The sequence below is a fragment of the Mesoplodon bidens genome, assembly GCF_964165515.1.
Source record: "Mesoplodon bidens genome assembly, chromosome: 8".
In the NCBI taxonomy this organism is placed as follows: domain Eukaryota; kingdom Metazoa; phylum Chordata; class Mammalia; order Artiodactyla; family Ziphiidae; genus Mesoplodon; species Mesoplodon bidens.
The window spans coordinates 32,280,792-32,298,181 of NC_138165.1; the positions used below are offsets into that span (position 1 = coordinate 32,280,792).

The 17,390-nt window shown below is 36.1% G+C and overlaps 1 protein-coding gene across 4 annotated transcripts in view; it reads left to right on the forward strand.

Moving 5' to 3' along the window:
• SCN9A (sodium voltage-gated channel alpha subunit 9) overlaps positions 1 to 17,390 on the forward strand; it is a gene marked incomplete at both ends in the record, with an annotated part of 83,867 nt that overhangs the window by 13,976 nt on the left and 52,501 nt on the right. For 2 of the 4 annotated variants that reach the window (XM_081243007.1, XM_081243004.1), the window contains 9 exons: positions 1,544 to 1,607; positions 2,869 to 3,010; positions 5,084 to 5,290; positions 6,967 to 7,254; positions 8,799 to 9,170; positions 11,940 to 12,069; positions 13,261 to 13,499; positions 15,522 to 15,695; positions 16,664 to 17,020. In XM_081243007.1, the coding sequence (XP_081099133.1) occupies positions 1,544 to 1,607; positions 2,869 to 3,010; positions 5,084 to 5,290; positions 6,967 to 7,254; positions 8,799 to 9,170; positions 11,940 to 12,069; positions 13,261 to 13,499; positions 15,522 to 15,695; positions 16,664 to 17,020 (1,973 nt within the window). The remainder of the gene's footprint in view (positions 1 to 1,543; positions 1,608 to 2,868; positions 3,011 to 5,083; positions 5,291 to 6,966; positions 7,255 to 8,798; positions 9,171 to 11,939; positions 12,070 to 13,260; positions 13,500 to 15,521; positions 15,696 to 16,663; positions 17,021 to 17,390) is intronic. The other 2 variants (XM_081243005.1, XM_081243006.1) reach the window with 1 other exon arrangement.

Sequence of the window (17,390 nt, forward strand, 5' to 3'; positions counted from 1 at the left end):
TATTAAAAAAAATTATTTTTGTCCTTTATACCTTTACTGTATATGTTTGGATCAGCCCCCTGTATTAGAATAAGTCATTATAGTAAATAAAGGAAGAGTTATGAGTTCCTTTGCACCTGAAAATGGGCACAAAGGGTACCATGAAAGGGGAAAATGTACATTTATTTCAGTTCTGTATCCTCAACATCCAGAACTTAGTAAGTCCTAAATAGATGTTGATTGGTGAGTAAACAATGAGAGAATTTCCGAAAATAAATTTCCTTCACTTATAGTGTTGCCTTGCCAACTGTACCCCTTCTGGAATACTTGGGGCTGAGCTGGGGGCTCTTTTCCTTCTCTTTCCCTCTCTTCCCTCCCCTTCCCCAGCTCCACTTTCTCTCTGGGTTAACTCATCAGGTCCCATGGCCTGACGATGACACCCATCTTTGTATCTCCATAGTTGATACCTTCACTGACCTCAAGACTCATATCAATCCAGTCACTTACTTGACAAATATAATTTAATACCTAATAATCATCTTACGTGAAGCACAGCTAAAACGGAGCTCCTAGTCGTCCTTCAGGCCATTCCTTGCCCCACTCTTCCTTATCCCAGTAACTGGTACCACTCTTGACCAGTTGATACATCCTTGTGTCTGCTCTCTTCCACACACCCCACATGCACTCCGTCAACACATCCCGTCCACTTGATTCTATCCCCTTCTCTCCGTATCCACGGCTACTCTCTGAATCGTAGCCATGTCACCTGTCACTGTAGTCACTTAGCTTGTATACCTGCTTCCACACTTGCCCTCCTATAGTCCATAGTCCACAAAGCAGCCACAGCAACATTCAAAAATGTTAATTATTGTCTCACATCTCTACTTCCTACTTCTATTACTTCCTATCATACTTACAATACAAACTCCTTTCCATGGCATGCAAAGCCTTGTTACGTGGCCCCGGCATACCTCTGACACCACAATCCTCCCCACTCACTGCACTATAACTGGGCTGGCCATTTTGCTTTTTTGTTTCCATATACCAACTTCATTTCTACCTTGGGGTTTTGCTCTTTGCTCTTCACTCTGTCAAGATGTCTCACGAGGGTCCTCGAATGGCTGGCTTCTCTGTAGCATTTAGGTTCCAGCTCGAATGTCATCTCTTTAGAAAAGACTTCCCTGACCACATTTCGTCACATTGTCTTATTTTCTTTAGGGCATTTATCCCTATGTGAAAATACCTTGTATATTTACTTATTTACTTGTTAAGTGTCTTTCTCCATCCCCAACCTCCACCCTTACCTAAACATAAAGAAAGCTTCATAAAATTGATGATCTTATTTATCATGTTGGTCATCATATTCACTGCCTGGCCCATAAGAGGTTATCAACAAATATTTGAAGGAAAAAATATAAGAATACAATAAATATATGAATGCCTATTGCCTGGCACTGGGCCTGAATATGTTTGTAAATATATCTATATTAATTAACTGACCTGCTGTGTCACTCTTAAAGCTTACACTCCATAATGTTATATTGTTCAATTTCTTCCTAAACAGAATATTTTTATTACCTGGAGGGATCCAAAGATGCTCTCCTTTGTGGTTTCAGCACCGATTCAGGGTATGTAATATTTGTTTTCAGTTTAGTCTAAAGGCTGGGGGAAAAAAGAAAAATCAAACTCAATCAGTTTGCTAATAAGAACCTTTGATCCTATATTATTTTCATATATTTCATGGCAGTTTTTGACTCATTTTGTCCCACAGTGAGTCCAAAGTTTAAAACTTTCATGGTTAATGCATACCATGCATTTGAAAGCAATACTTTGAGATAGTGCTTGAATTAAAAGAAGATACAAATCATATACATCCTAAGAAAGTAGAAAAAAATTACTTCCAAAAAACCCCACCAAAAGTTGGATGGATAGTTTCCAGCCTTTCTTCTTTCTGGGAAGAAGAGTGACAAAAATCAACTTTTCTTTCCATCCCCAAATTATACTCATTCTCCCATCAAGTATGGTTCATAGGTGACAGAATGCAGTGACAGTTTGGCCACTCTAAACAAAAGGATCCCATGGACTGGGGTAAAGATATTTTAAGAATGTCGTATTTATGTAAGTACCCATTTTGTTCTTTCTCCCACACACTGACTCTATTTCTGCTGCAGGGCCTTTGTTCTTGCACTGCCCCCTGCCCAGGAGGAGGCTCTGGGTACACTGGGAACATAAAAACAAACAAGATAAGGTTGCTGCTCCTAAAGACACTTCAGAACACTGTGTTTATTTGACATCATAGATACCAATCCACTAATTTTAAAAAGAAAAAAGGTCTTAAACTAGAAATCTCTATGCATTTACACAATTGTTATCTATTGACTGTTCTTGATTCTAATTCACCCCAAGAATAATTTGGGGAGACAGTTTTATTAGAGGCCTATATATCAATCTTTATGGGTACAAGAACGACTATATGACATCTGGTGAAAGTTTCCAAGTCTTAATGATTGATGTTGATGATGATACTAATAGAAGCTACCATTTATTAAATGCTTTCTATGTGCAGGAACTAGGCGAGGTAATTTGCATACATTATCTTCTTTAAACTTAATAACAGTCTTAACCTTTGGAGGTAGGTATTATTATCTTGTCTCACAGAAAGAAGGAACTGGGCCTTGGAGAATTTAAGTAATTTGACAAAGTCAACAACTAGTAAAAAGTAAGGATGGGATTCAAACCCAGTTCTTGCTGACTCCAAATAATGTGTTCTTAATCATTATTCAATATTGTCCCCCGGAAAGGAAACCTTGAGTTTCCGACTTCTCTGTAGTACCCTTTAGCTTGCATCCTGAAGGTACTCTGACTTGTGATATCCTTTTTCACATGTAGTCAGTGTCCAGAAGGGTACACCTGTGTGAAGGTTGGCAGGAACCCTGATTATGGCTACACGAGCTTCGATACTTTCAGCTGGGCCTTCTTAGCCTTGTTTCGGCTAATGACCCAGGATTACTGGGAAAACCTTTACCAACAGGTGAGTGCCAAGAGAAACATTCATTGCATTCATTGCACAAAAATCTGATGTATGTTCCTTACCAGCTTTATATATGAGATGTTTTATTCAATTTCGAATGGAGAAAACTATTGTCTTAGTACTAAAATTAGACATGTTCTATTTCTAGCACTATTAGAATGGATAGTTCTTAAATCATAAATTATTTTCTTATTCTTCTGGGCTTTTTGATCTCTAGATCTCTTTCCCCCTTTCTGAATATAGCATCCCACAGGGTCCTAGGTAAATAGCAAGAAATATACTGTAATGTTCTCTCACAGCACTCCTACACACACTGTGCTTTCCACACTTGCCTCCCTGCCTGCAGTGCCCTAAACACCAGGCTCTCCTGTGCTCACTGTTCTTTATTTTGTGCACTCCCATGTACAGTTGTTCTGGACTGAATAGTATCTCCCCCAAATTCATATGTTGAAGTCCTAACTCCCAGTACCTTAGAATGACTATATTTAGAGTTAGGGCCTTTAAAGAGGTAACTAAGTTAAAATGAGGCCATTAGGGTGGGTCCTAAACCTATCTGATGTCCTTATAAGAAGGAAACATTAGGACATGAGTAGAGATACACACACACACAGAGAAAATACCTTGTGAGGACTCAGTGAGAAGGTAGCCATCCGCAAGCCAAGGGGAGAGACCACAGGAGAAACCAAACCTGCCAATACTTTGATCTTGGATTTCAATCCTCTAGGACTGAGAAAATAAATTTCTGTTGTTTAAGTTACCCAATTTATAGCATTTTGTTATGGCAGCCTGAGCAAACTAATATGAGAATGGAAGACTCAATTCATGTCTCTGAGATTTTCTCTCTCAACTCAGTTGTTCCTTCTTCTACACCTCCATGCCCTTTGACTGTTCTTCAGTTTATAGCATCCATCTCTTGTACTGGAATTCTTCATTCATGTGAACATCTCTCTAACTTACATGTGATCCTCTTGGGATTGTGGCTCTATCTTTTCACCTATATGTTATCAGTACCCAACCCCAAGAGGAAGGAGACCAAAAATGATTATTCTATATTATAAAAAATAATGAATCCCTTCTCAAATTGCTACAGATTCTTCTTTTGGCCTGTTTTATGTCTATTTAATTTCTGAGAATATTATAAATGAATGTAGAAATTATATAAAAATCTTACTTCACAGGAAAAAAAAGAAATACAAATGACTTTTTAAGTATGCAAAAAGATACTCACCTTTACTGCAAATTAAAACGGGAGTGACATGTAACTTTCACTTGTCGGAATGACCAAAATCAAAAAGTTGATCAAAGGAAAGATACTGTCTGACTAGATGTGGGGAGGTAGACTTTCTCACACATTTCTGGGAACCACTGGAGAAGATATCATGGCAATTTCTATGAAAATTAAAATGAATATACCTGTTGACCTAAGAATTCCACTACAAAGAATTTATCCAAAAGAAGAAATCAGTAACAACAGTAACTGATAGAAAAGGCAATTGAGTTACCATGCATCAGAGATAGAATAAAGAGACTTATTTTTCATTTAATATCTGTTTGTACCATTTGAATTTTTTACCATGTATCACAGTTAGAAATTTTTAATAAATGTTAATTAAAGATACATAAAAGATGGATGCATAAATTCATATATTAAGGCTATCTACCTTGTGTTAACATAATCATTAATACTTCTTAAAGATATAATTTTATCAGTAAATGATACTATGGAAATTATCTAGTCCTATAATTTGAAAATGAGTAAAGCAGCTAGTTTTTGAGTAATTTTCAGATTAGGGGAGAAAAAATCCAGGGTTATTGTTATGCTTACTAATAGTCAAGAATCATACTTAATTTCGGTACAAGCTTAATTAATTGCTATATCTTTTGTACTGAAAAAGTGTGTATTTTAATACTGATTGTTTTCAGTGAAGATACAATTTTATTCCTTTATATTTTTGATAACATGAGAGTATACAGAACTGTACGATTTACATACCTAATATGCCATTCAAGTTGAAATGATTTACCAAAAAAACCCTTTGTGTTATTAAAATAATAATTACCATTTTTCCCTAGACACTGCGTGCTGCTGGGAAAACCTACATGATCTTCTTTGTTGTGGTGATTTTCCTGGGATCCTTTTATCTAATAAACTTGATCCTGGCTGTGGTTGCCATGGCCTATGAAGAACAGAACCAGGCAAACATCGAAGAAGCTAGGCAGAAAGAGTTAGAATTTCAACAGATGTTAGATCGACTTAAAAAAGAGCAAGAGGAAGCTGAGGTATTGTTATTTGATTTAAAATTCTTCCTAGAAGTAGAAAAGCAGCGGAAACAGCAGAAGCCCTGTGGCCTATGCTCAGCCTTCCCCGGGAGATTTTCCTTCCTGGTTTCCTTTCATTTTTATAAATGAAAACTGAATTTTCATTCTGGTGTGGTCAAAGGAAGCAATTCTGGATTGAGTTAGAACTGACATCTGCCACATTCCACCTTCCCACATAATCAGCTCACTCCAGCACGGAGAATGTTCTAAACTCTTCCTCCTAAACCTGTTACTCACAATTCCTCTGTGTGTATGGCATTATGCAAAGTCCCAGAATGTATATGATGTATTTCCCCAGAGTAACAATTGTACACAAATGTTTAGGGAAAATTATTTGATGTTAAAGTTAGATACTCTGTGGGGTAGAAAGCAAAATGTTCATCAGTTTTGGTTAGTGTTGCAAGGATTTTAAGATAACATGTGAGATGTTAAGGAAATCATACTTACGATTGTAGCCACTTTAGGTTAAGTCACAAATTCTTGAGGATTTCTTCTTACTCCTCCCTCCAAAGGGGTACTTCAGTGGAAAAGTTTGAGGAGGCTTGTACTAAGAGAACCAAAATTTCAAATATTCCACACGTGTTTGATGATTTGACCTAGCAAATCTCTTCAAGCAATCTAACCTATTTGCGGGAGGGTAGTAATCTGTGATGCAAAGAAACTTTGAAGCAGAAAGATGTTCAAGACAGTATTTAAATAATATTAAAAATCAGAAAGCATTTAAATTTCCAAAAATTAGAAAATGGTTAAGAGGACTATGATATGTTTGTGTCGTGGTGTATTATTCGGCCATAAAATGATGTGTTTTAAGAATATTATGGCAGGAAAAGGTGTTAATATAACAATATATTAAGTTGTAGAATACAAAATAGAATATAGGATACAAACAATTTAAAAATTATATATATAAAGAATGGAAGAAATGTTAACACCAATTATTGCTAGGATGTAGGTTTCTGACTGATTTTTGTTTTTTATTCACAATATCTTTATTTTCTAAATTTTTACAAGGATTGTTTTATTTTAATAATAAAAATTTAATTTTTATAAAAGGGGTAGCACTAGGCTATCCCAGGAATTTCCTAGAGAACCCCTAAAAGGCTCTTTCATTTTCTTGAGATATTACTCTGTAATAATTTATTTTATTTGCAAATAATTCATTCTTCATTAAAGTATAGCTGTACCTGAATTTATTGATAATATTGAGTTAATTACCCGAACATGATATACAAATGAATTATCACATGGTTTATGTGTTTTATGACCCAGAGTTACCTAAAATTAAAACTTTTACATGGTTTATGTGTTTTATGACCCAGGATTACCTAAAATTAAAACTTTTACATATACAGTTTAAAATTCCACATATACTACTTAAATTGATTTACTATATAGTAATAGTGTGTAATAGTTTAATTCCAAGGCACAGTATGGCTTTATTACAATGCAGGAGAAGCAATAAACATATATTTTCTAAGCTCTCTATTCAGAGTGCAAAGAAAACGACATTACTTCCCTTACAAGGGACGTGATTACATGAACAGTGTAATTGAATTTGTAGTAAACAGGTGCCCCATAATAGGGTTTCCCGGACTTTGGAAATGATTCACTGTGTGTGTGACCTCTTGGTGCAACAGGCAATAGCAATGGCAGCAGCTGAATATACAAGCATTGAGAGAAGCCGGATAATGGGCCTGTCCGAGAGTTCTTCCGAAACATCCAAACTGAGCTCTAAAAGTGCTAAAGAAAGAAGAAACAGAAGAAAGAAAAAGAATCAAAGGAAACTCTCCATTGGGGAAGAAAAGGGAGATGATGAGAAATCGTCCAAATCTGAATCCGAGGAGAGCATCAGGAGAAAAAGTTTCCACCTTGGTGTTGAAGGTCATAGGCGAGCACGTGAAAAGAGATTGTCTACCCCTAACCAGGTACCACTGACACCGTCACATGCATATCACCAGAGGTGGCATCATAGAGCAAAGTGTTCTATCTGAGGGAAGGGACCTCAGGAGAGGAGTGAGTTGTTGTTGTAGCCACTGACTACAGAACAAGACCCACAGCTTGTCAATGCCATGGACTGGCTTCACCTCAGTCCTACCTTTCTCAACCTTCGTGTACCCTCAGTCCCCCATGATTGTTTACTCTCACCTACATACCCTACATTTTCATTTCTTTATTACTTGTTACACATGGTCTCCTCTAAGTGGGATGATTTTCTTCCTTGTTTGCCTCCTGGCATAGGACCACCCATTCTTTACCCATTAGCTTAGGTGCCACCCATCCACAAAGATTCCTCTGTCCTCTCCACTCTTCCCAATCTGCTCTTCAGTTACCCATGCAGAATTCCTATCCTTTTTATCTACATCATCATTTAAAATTTCTATCTTCTACTACTTAAGTCTGTAAGACCCTTCCAGATACATACAATTATAAAAGTCCCTGCCTTCAAAGATTTCATAATCTGGTTGGGGAGACAGAACTTGAATACATGTGATATCAATAAAAAGAAATATGACAAGAGCAGTCCAAGCTAGTTTTAAGGTAATGACCCTGTCATACCCATTTTCCATTATTCACTATGCCTACCACCTTGTCCTGTATATAGCAAGCACTAATGTTTATTCAATTAGATACTTCCAAAGAATATGCAGTTTGGTCTATATACATGGTTTATCTTGGACATGAGTCATATAAATGGGACTTTTTTCCCCTCTTTTGTACTGGGCAGCTTCTTTTCCAAGTTCTAATATTTTATGACTTTTTAAACCCACTAGTATTAAAAGGTCTTTTTAAAAAATATTTATTTATTTATTTGGTTGTGCTGGGTCTTAGTTGCGGCTCGCCGGCTCTGTAGTTGTGGCATGTGAACTCTTAGTTGTGGCATGCATGTGGGATCTAGTTCCCTGACCAGGGATCGAACCCATGTCCCCTGCATTGAAAGGAGGATTCTTAACCACGGAACCACCAGGGAAGTCCCAAAAGGTCTTTCTTAACACACCTTAACCAAGCCCTCAACATGCAGGGTAGAGTTGCAAGCAATGGAACGCAAAGATACATACAGCATGGTCTTGGGCCTCAAGAAAGTTTCAATACTTATGGAATGTATAGGTTGATATATGAAAAGCTCAGTAACGGGCATCAATACCAAATTCTTTCTTTAAGTGATATGTTCTTAATAGCAACATGAATGGTACAGAATGAATGGAGAGATCACTCTAGGCCAGAACTGTAGAGAGCAGTACAGCAACAAATAATGTACCTGGTCCTGAAAGGATGAACTTTTCCAGTCTCTTCATTCCTTATTTGGAAGAATTTGTCTTTTTGCTGAATTTCTTTGTTTTTAAATATGTTTCATTTAAACCTGTACAGAGCCACCTGCCCTCAGGCCAGTGGTCTCAGTGGAAGTTATGGGAAATGAACTTCTGTTTTGGGTGCTTCAGCAGATACGTGTCATCTCTTATTTTTTCTGCAGTCACCACTCAGCATTCATGGCTCCTTGTTTTCTGCAAGGCGAAGCAGCAGAACAAGTCTTTTTAGTTTCAAAGGTCGAGGAAAAGATATTGGATCTGAGACTGAATTTGCTGACGATGAGCATAGCATCTTCGGAGACAATGAGAGCAGAAGGGGCTCACTGTTCGTGCCCCACAGACCTTGGGAGCGGCGCAGCAGTAATATCAGCCAAGCCAGTAGGTCCCCCCCAGTGCTGCCGGTGAACAGGAAGATGCACAGCGCCGTGGACTGCAATGGTGTGGTCTCCTTGGTGGATGGACCCTCAGCCCTCATGCTCCCCAATGGACAGCTTCTGCCAGAGGTGATAATAGATAAGGCAACTTCTGATGACAGTGTAAGGACGTTTTAAATAGCTCAGGCATGGCTCGGCCCTTACTCTTGCATCCATCAGTTTCTCTGCTGGAGGGTTCTTCTCTCTGGTCCTGTGAATGCCTCTGCATCTTGCAATACTTTTTATGTTAGAAACACACCTTTAACTGATTAACATACTCTTCATACTATTGTTGTAGGTATCTAATTCCAAGATATTTAAAACCCCATTTTTGAAAAAAGGTACTTATCTACTGTTACTGTACTTGATTATGAATCATCCCCTTAGAAAACAATTTATAAAAAATCTATATATCAGCACAAAATGCATTGATAATGCTGATCTTATTAGTTGATAATAGGTCCCATGTCTCTAAGGAAATTTGGATTATTTGTCACCTACTGCTATTTTTTTCAAGTCACTACTTAATATATATACCTTATTGCAAGGATCTTATTTGAGTTGTTAATAATTAATAATAGTAATAATAATAGCAGACACATTAGTATTTACAACAGCCCTATGAGATGATATATTATTATTCCTGTTTTACAAATGGGGAAACTGAGGCACAGGGAAATAAAGCAGTTTGTGCAAGGTCACTCAGCTAATAAATGGTAGTCCTAAAGTTCAAACAGAGACCCTCTATTTCAAAGCTTGGGCTTTTAACCACCATACTTTCTCTCCAATGTGTGGTAGGCTTCTTGGAAATAATTTAGAATAACTGTGCTTTTTCCCATACATAAGTGAAACTTACTGTTTTCATTCAAAAACAACAAAACTCTCTTATCTGGAATCTATGAATAAAAACATAATATCCAAAACACATACAGAAATGCAAACATATATATATAAAGACAAAAACAAAACACCTTTCCAAAACAACAATTTCAAGAGTTTAGGAGTCATTGAGTGGTTTGAGAAAAGGGTGTGATGAGGCTTGAAAGTCTTTCTGGTTTATGGAGAATCTAGGTAACCTCTTAAGGCCACTCACTATGTTACACTGCATTACTCAGTATCAGCAAGGCTTTGACTTTGAACTTGGGCTACCTATTCATAAATTCATAGTTGCAGACAATGTAGTATTTCAAGTGAGAATAAAGTTTCATCAAAGCCATGGCCACACATATATTTTCGTTTGGTTTGAAAGAATGCATGTGCTTTTAGGTCACCTGTGACCTCTATGCTTGCACGATACAGCTTCAGCCCTCTGTCAAGGTATTTTTCCTTATCAAACGAGCATGTTAAATTTCCATAGAATCAGATCTTTGTTGTGTTTTGCTTTTCAACAATGTGTATTACCTGTAAAAGATTATATAATGTGTATCAGATTTGGAGATTATTTCCTATTTTTAAATGAAATGTTTCATTTAATACTTTAGTTTTACCCACAGAAAAAATCAGTAGCACTCTAAATCCTGAAACTAAAACTACAAAACTTGAGTAATTAGTGGATACTTTAAGATTCAATAGAAATGCAAAACATAATAGTGTGGAATAATGTACAGTTTAGATGAAAAAAATTGCATGAGAAATAATATAAACTTGACACCTGAGACATGTCTACATGGAGAACAAATTATTTAATCAACACAGCTGATTGTTTGGGGGAAAAAGAAATCTCTGCTTCTGGGAAGTCAGTAAATTAGAGAGTATATCAGAGAAAACATGGTTATAGAAAGATTTCTATATAAAGCCACCTGCATTATGTGTGTGTGTCTTTGCACATAAACATACATGCATACATACACACATACATATATTTTTACCTGTTTGTCAATGTTTTAATATGTACAAATATAACTATATCTAAACAACCATACAACTTTACAACTCTAGATTTGTATATCTATATATATGTAGAATGGTATGTGTGTTTGTGTGTATACACATGTACATACATACTACACACAACTAGATAGATGATAAATGTAGACTTGTATAAGTTGTTTGTGTGTATATATATGTGTGTGAGCATGTGTGTGTGTGTGTGTGTGTATTGTTGGCCTGCACCGAACTGGCATAGTGTTTTAACTTTGAATTAGTTGCTAAGATTTAGAAATAAGACATCTTCACATAAAAATGGGTATACCTGGTAAGACTGAGCTCATATTCCTGCATAGCAGCAATCCTTTAGAGCTGGAGAGTGGTCACCTCTTTTAGATGGAGCTTATATCTCCATTTTGCTACAGTTTCCATCAGTCTTAATTGTCCTTTTCCAACTGAGTCATTTATCCTCATAGCCTCAGAGCAGTTCATGAGATCTTCCTTGGCAGTGAGAAACAGTCATTACAGTTGCCTCTGTTTTTGCTGAACCTTAACAAAGAATAATTACAGAAATTTAATTTAACCTAGAAATCCAGGTTCTACCCCTTTACGCACACGCCACTTACAACAATTGTGTAGCTGTTTACATGTAGGATTCTTACATAGTAAAACTATCTGAATAAATTGGAAATACCCTGAAAGATAGATAATGATAGTGAATTTAACAATGAAAGCAGCTCATTTTATTTTTTATTTCCTAAGTACTAATTCATTTAATATTCATAGCAAGATTGTAAGGCAAGTGCTATGATTATCCCCATTTTACCAATATGAAACGGAGTCAGAGAGGTTAAGTAACTCTCCTATGATACACAGCCTGCAAGTAGCAGAGCCATGATTCGAATCAACAATCTAGACTCTACTTTTAATTACTCACTACAACTCTGTGAGCAAGATTTTATTTTCTACCTACAATTTATTAGAATTCCATTCTTAAAACTGTAATTAATCATCTTTTTTTTTCAGGGTACAAACCATCAAATACACAAGAAAAGACGTTCCAGTTCTTACCTCCTTTCTGAGGATATGTTGAATGATCCCAATCTCAGACAAAGGGCAATGAGTAGGGCAAGCATATTAACAAACACTGTAGAAGGTACGGAATAATATTCTCTTTACAGATTTTTAACAAAATTCAGGTAAGTCCTAGTCAGCCTTAAATAGATATAACAAGTTCTTAGAAAGAATTCAAAGAATATAAAATGGTTATAAACAATGGTAAGGCTAACCAATGGACACTAAAGGAATTGTCTTTACGTGCTTAAAAAGTGGATAAAGTTATTTGTGATTAAAGACAGGCTTTGGGCGATATTCCTTTCAAAGATAGATAGCTTTATGGTACTAAATGAAGAAAGGGAGGTTAACCCAGGCCTGTGTGGTTCTCTCACTATGTATTCTTCGAAACTTTATCTAGTCTCTTGGAATTGATCATCTTTCTGAAATGTGAGAAAATAATACAAACTTCCAGGTGTTTATAAATTGCTGCCTCTGAGCACCTTCTATAAAATTGCAAAATGGTAATATGTGACATGATGTCTGTTAAGATTGTGATCCAAAGGAATTAGAGAAAGCAGTTCAGAGAATATGATGTGAATAGTAGTGGTTGGTCAAAGGGTGGCAATTTAAAAAATGTGTTGACTCCCACCTTCTCTCCCCACAATGTGCCCCAGGTCTTACCTTGTCCATGGGCTACCACCTCATCCCCCGACATACCCATGATGGGCCCAAAGTTTTCACCCACCTCCTAAATATATGATGAGAACTAAATGGGCTAATGGTGTTTAGTGCCTATTGCATGAGTCACTCTATAAATTGTTTCCAGTCTCTTGGTTCTGGGATTGTTTTCACCTGTGAACTAACAAGAGCTTTTCCTGGAGAGAGTAGAGGTGTGTTATTGTTGTAATGGGTTAAGGACACAGGGGAAAGTATGTATACTGGTATACATACATTTATCTTAAAAATATACATATCTCCATTAAGAAAACATCAATTCTCTTGTTTACTGTCATATGTTAAGTATACGTTTCTCTCAGAGATATCCATATCTGCTCTCATTCATTAATTTCACTGCCTTCTCCTTGGTTGATCTAGTAAATGAACGTGTGATATAAGATTTTTCTGTAACATGCTATGCTTTCATAGAAACAGTACTGTTAAATTTGCAAAGTCTAAACAGAAGACTTGTTTCAGTGTTAAAGTATACTGCTGATTTGTATCTGGTGAGGAATAAAAAGTATACAATAAGCAAATGATTGACTTGGTGTTCTCTGTTGTTTTTTCCTCCCAGAACTCGAGGAGTCCAGACAAAAATGTCCACCTTGGTGGTACAGATTTGCACACACATTCTTGATCTGGAATTGCTCTCCATATTGGATAAAATTCAAAAAACTTATCTATTTTATTGTAATGGATCCTTTTGTAGATCTTGCTATTACCATTTGCATAGTTTTAAACACACTGTTCATGGCTATGGAACATCACCCAATGACTGATGAATTCAAAAACGTGCTCACTGTGGGAAATTTGGTAAGTCTCTTAATGTGGGTTATGTTCCCAGAGCTGCTCTTTTTGTTTGTCATGATTGTCGTTTCTTTTTTTGAAGTCAGATGGATATTTAGCTAGGTAATTAGGCATCTCCAGAATTCACAGTATGAATCATTGTACAGAGTCAAGTTTCTGGTGATAGTTACTATTTTAAAATAATTTTGCAGTAATATTGAGGCCTATAAATAACAATACTATTTCCATAACGAGTCACATCTTGGGAGTTGATAGTGTGTTCTGTTTTTCTGCTGGCATGTCTCTTAGTAGCAACACTTTGAAAATTTGATACTTCCTTACCCATTTTATAATTACACTGCAGCTTCCTTGTGAGTACATACCCTACATGTTTTCAGAAAAGCTATGGATACTTTGTTTTGACATAATAGGTAAAGAATCTAGACCTTTGGAGACCCAAAGTCCTGAGTTTGAATCCTGGTTTTGCCTCTTACTGGTTATATGACCTTGGGAAAATGTTTTAATATTTATAATCTTTAATTTTCTCATTTATGTGATTATAATACTTTATTTATAAAATAATAATAATTCATTAATATAATGATAATGATATTTTATATATCATATTATTGAGAGGAATAAACACTTTCTACTTATCATCCTGGCATATAGTAAGTACTCAACAAATCAAACCTATTGTCGTCATCACCATCATGCTTTCAATGAATCAGCAGAAACAAGCCTTAAGAACAAGAATATTTAGAAACCAGAATGATTAAACTGGACACAGAAGACATAAGGGCAGACTAGGAGGATTCTAGTAGGAAAGTTGATGCTCTTTAATGTGCAGAGTTGATCACACTCAAGTTAATTAATGCCTTATGGCAAATAGAAAGTGCTAGTTTCCAACAATCTGCATGAACCAGGCAGAAGTACTATTTCACAGCCAAAAGGTCCCAACTTATGACTCTTCATAAATCATGAGAGACTCTGGACGTCTTTGCAAATGTCTGTATGAGATAATTTTACTTTTGCCGTGGTCCCAAACCACTTGGTCTTTGAAGTCAAAGAGTGTTTCTGAGTTGATCGTCTCTCTAAAATTTCTTATGAATATTCCCAGTCAGGATGTTTAAAACTCATGTGCTCTAAGTTAGCATTCTTCTTTCTATTCCTCACTGGAAAAAGGCAGGACCGTCTAGTTTCTAATTGTTGGTAGAGGTCCAGATCATGAAAATCAGTACCTTCTTACTGAGTTGACTGCATCACTGTGAATCCAAAAAAGACTCACCATGTTTCTTGTCTATAGCTACAATCCCAAGTCTGGGTGCTTCCTGCTAGTCTTCTTGATGCTGCATTATTTTAAAAATAACTCACGCAGTTATAGAGCTATTTCCCTTTGAACCTTCTTTGCTCAGTTTCTTTGAATCAAATTGTACCCAAATGATTCATAAGTCTTTCACTGTTGCCTTTTTAAATGAGTCCTTTGATGCCATGTCATGAATTAATGATGTTTTGTGATGCACTTTTCAGTCAAAACTTTGGAAGTCTTACTTTAGCTGCTACTGTATCAATTAAATACTTTTTCCTTTACTGATAAATCTTTAAAGAGTGAGTCAACTTGTTCCTTATTACCCTAAGAGTAGTCAGACCAGAAAAAAAGACTGGCTCCAAATTTTTGTATCAGTCTGTTTCCTTTATATTATCTTCCAGAATAACTTGTTGACCCACAAAACTTGTTTTGCAAAGATTGCCTGTGTTAAGTTTCAAAGATTTTATTTATCTGAAATTTTAGTATGCTTTTCTATGTTGCTATCTAAAGGTGATGTGAGCTGATAGGTGAGTTAGAGCTTCATAACCCTTCGATGCTTGTATTAGAGCTATAGGACTAGTGATACTTGGTTTGTAGGATTGATTGAAATAATAATATGTTTATAAAGTATCTAGCACATTGTCTGAAACACAGTAACTGCTAAACATATAGTCATTATTATCGTTAGCTTGATTCCATTCCTTCTAATAATACTAGAAAATATTATATTTTTCATGTAGGTCTTTACTGGCATCTTTGCAGCTGAAATGGTTTTAAAACTAATTGCCATGGATCCATATGAGTACTTCCAAGTAGGATGGAATATTTTTGACAGTCTTATTGTGACTTTAAGCTTAGTGGAGCTTTTTCTAGCAGATGTGGAAGGATTGTCAGTTCTACGATCATTCAGACTGGTAAATATAAACCAACCTTACCATTATATTCTATATATAAAAGGGTGTTTCTTTGGTTTTGCATTATTATTATTTAAAACTTTTGGAGGCTTGAATCAACAGACAAGATTAGGTCTCAATATCTAGTAAAATAAAGCCCATTCAGTAACATGCACTTAGAGCTCAAAATCACAGAGATATCTTAATTTTAGGACCTTGAAGACATATTCAGTTGTATGCTAGTATAATTGTAGGGTGATGATTTATATCGCAATAAGCTTATGGTTTATAGAATTTCAACCATTATAATATGTTCATTACTTTGTAGATTTGACAATTAAACATTATACCCTCAAAATTGTTCTCTGATATCAAAAATATTAAAAAGTGGGCTTCCCTGGTGGCGCCATGGTTGAGAGTCCGCCTGCCGATGCAGGGGACACGGGTTCGTGCCCCGGTCTGGGAAGATCCCACATGCCGCGGAGCGGCTGGTCCCGTGAGCCATGGCCACTGAGCCTGCGCGTCCGGAGCCTGTGCTCCGCAACGGGAGAGACCACAACAGTGAGAGGCCCTCGTATCTCAAAAAAAAAAAATTAAAAAAATGAAAAAGTAAAGACTTCCTAATGCTTTTTTCCTCTAACATGTTAGGCTTCCTCCCTATGTCAGCATGAAAAAAATTACGAAAGTACCAGAAAATAGAATTAAGGATAAATTTTCAATTTAAAGGATATAATATCTGATAGAGGTTCTATAACAATCCTGAACTAAAATTACAGTTCCTTCAAAATTTGTGTGGTAATTATATGGTGGCAAGTATAACAAAATAACAGGAATATTGAGAGTAGATGAAAATGAAAAGTAGAAATAATCGATTTTAGCTAGGTAATAATGACAATATTTTAGAACTAAATTTTGGAACAAAATTCAAGATTGGAAACATTGAGAACTTTTTCATAAAAATTAATATTAAGCTTTGTGTTGACTTTTAGCTCCGAGTTTTCAAGTTGGCAAAATCTTGGCCAACACTGAACATGCTGATCAAGATCATTGGTAACTCAGTGGGGGCTCTGGGTAACCTCACCTTGGTGTTGGCCATCATCGTCTTCATTTTTGCTGTGGTCGGCATGCAGCTCTTTGGTAAGAGCTACAAAGAATGTGTCTGTAAGATCAATGAAGACTGCACACTCCCACGCTGGCACATGAACGACTTCTTCCACTCCTTCCTGATTGTGTTCCGAGTGCTGTGTGGAGAGTGGATAGAGACCATGTGGGACTGCATGGAGGTCGCCGGTCAAGCCATGTGCCTTATTGTTTACATGATGGTCATGGTCATTGGAAACCTGGTGGTAGGTAATCTGATGTTCATACATTTAAAATTCTCCATAGAAAATTGTTACATGATGATATGATCAGTTACTTTTATAATTATAGGATTAATTAGATCTAAAACTGTTAATTATAATGGAATATTGACTATTTTAATTCAGTGAAGAACAGAAAAGAAAATGAAATATTGTCTTCCTTTTTGTGCCAGATAACCTATATTTATATTTTTCACAATATTTATTTTAATGGAAAGTTTTCTATTTTATTCTTTCATTTTGATAGTGATGTCATATGAATTACATCTGTGGTTTTCATGTCTCTTAAGTGTTGATTCAAATGTGAAGCTATACTAGTAAATAGAATATGATTAAATTAACAATAACAAAAATG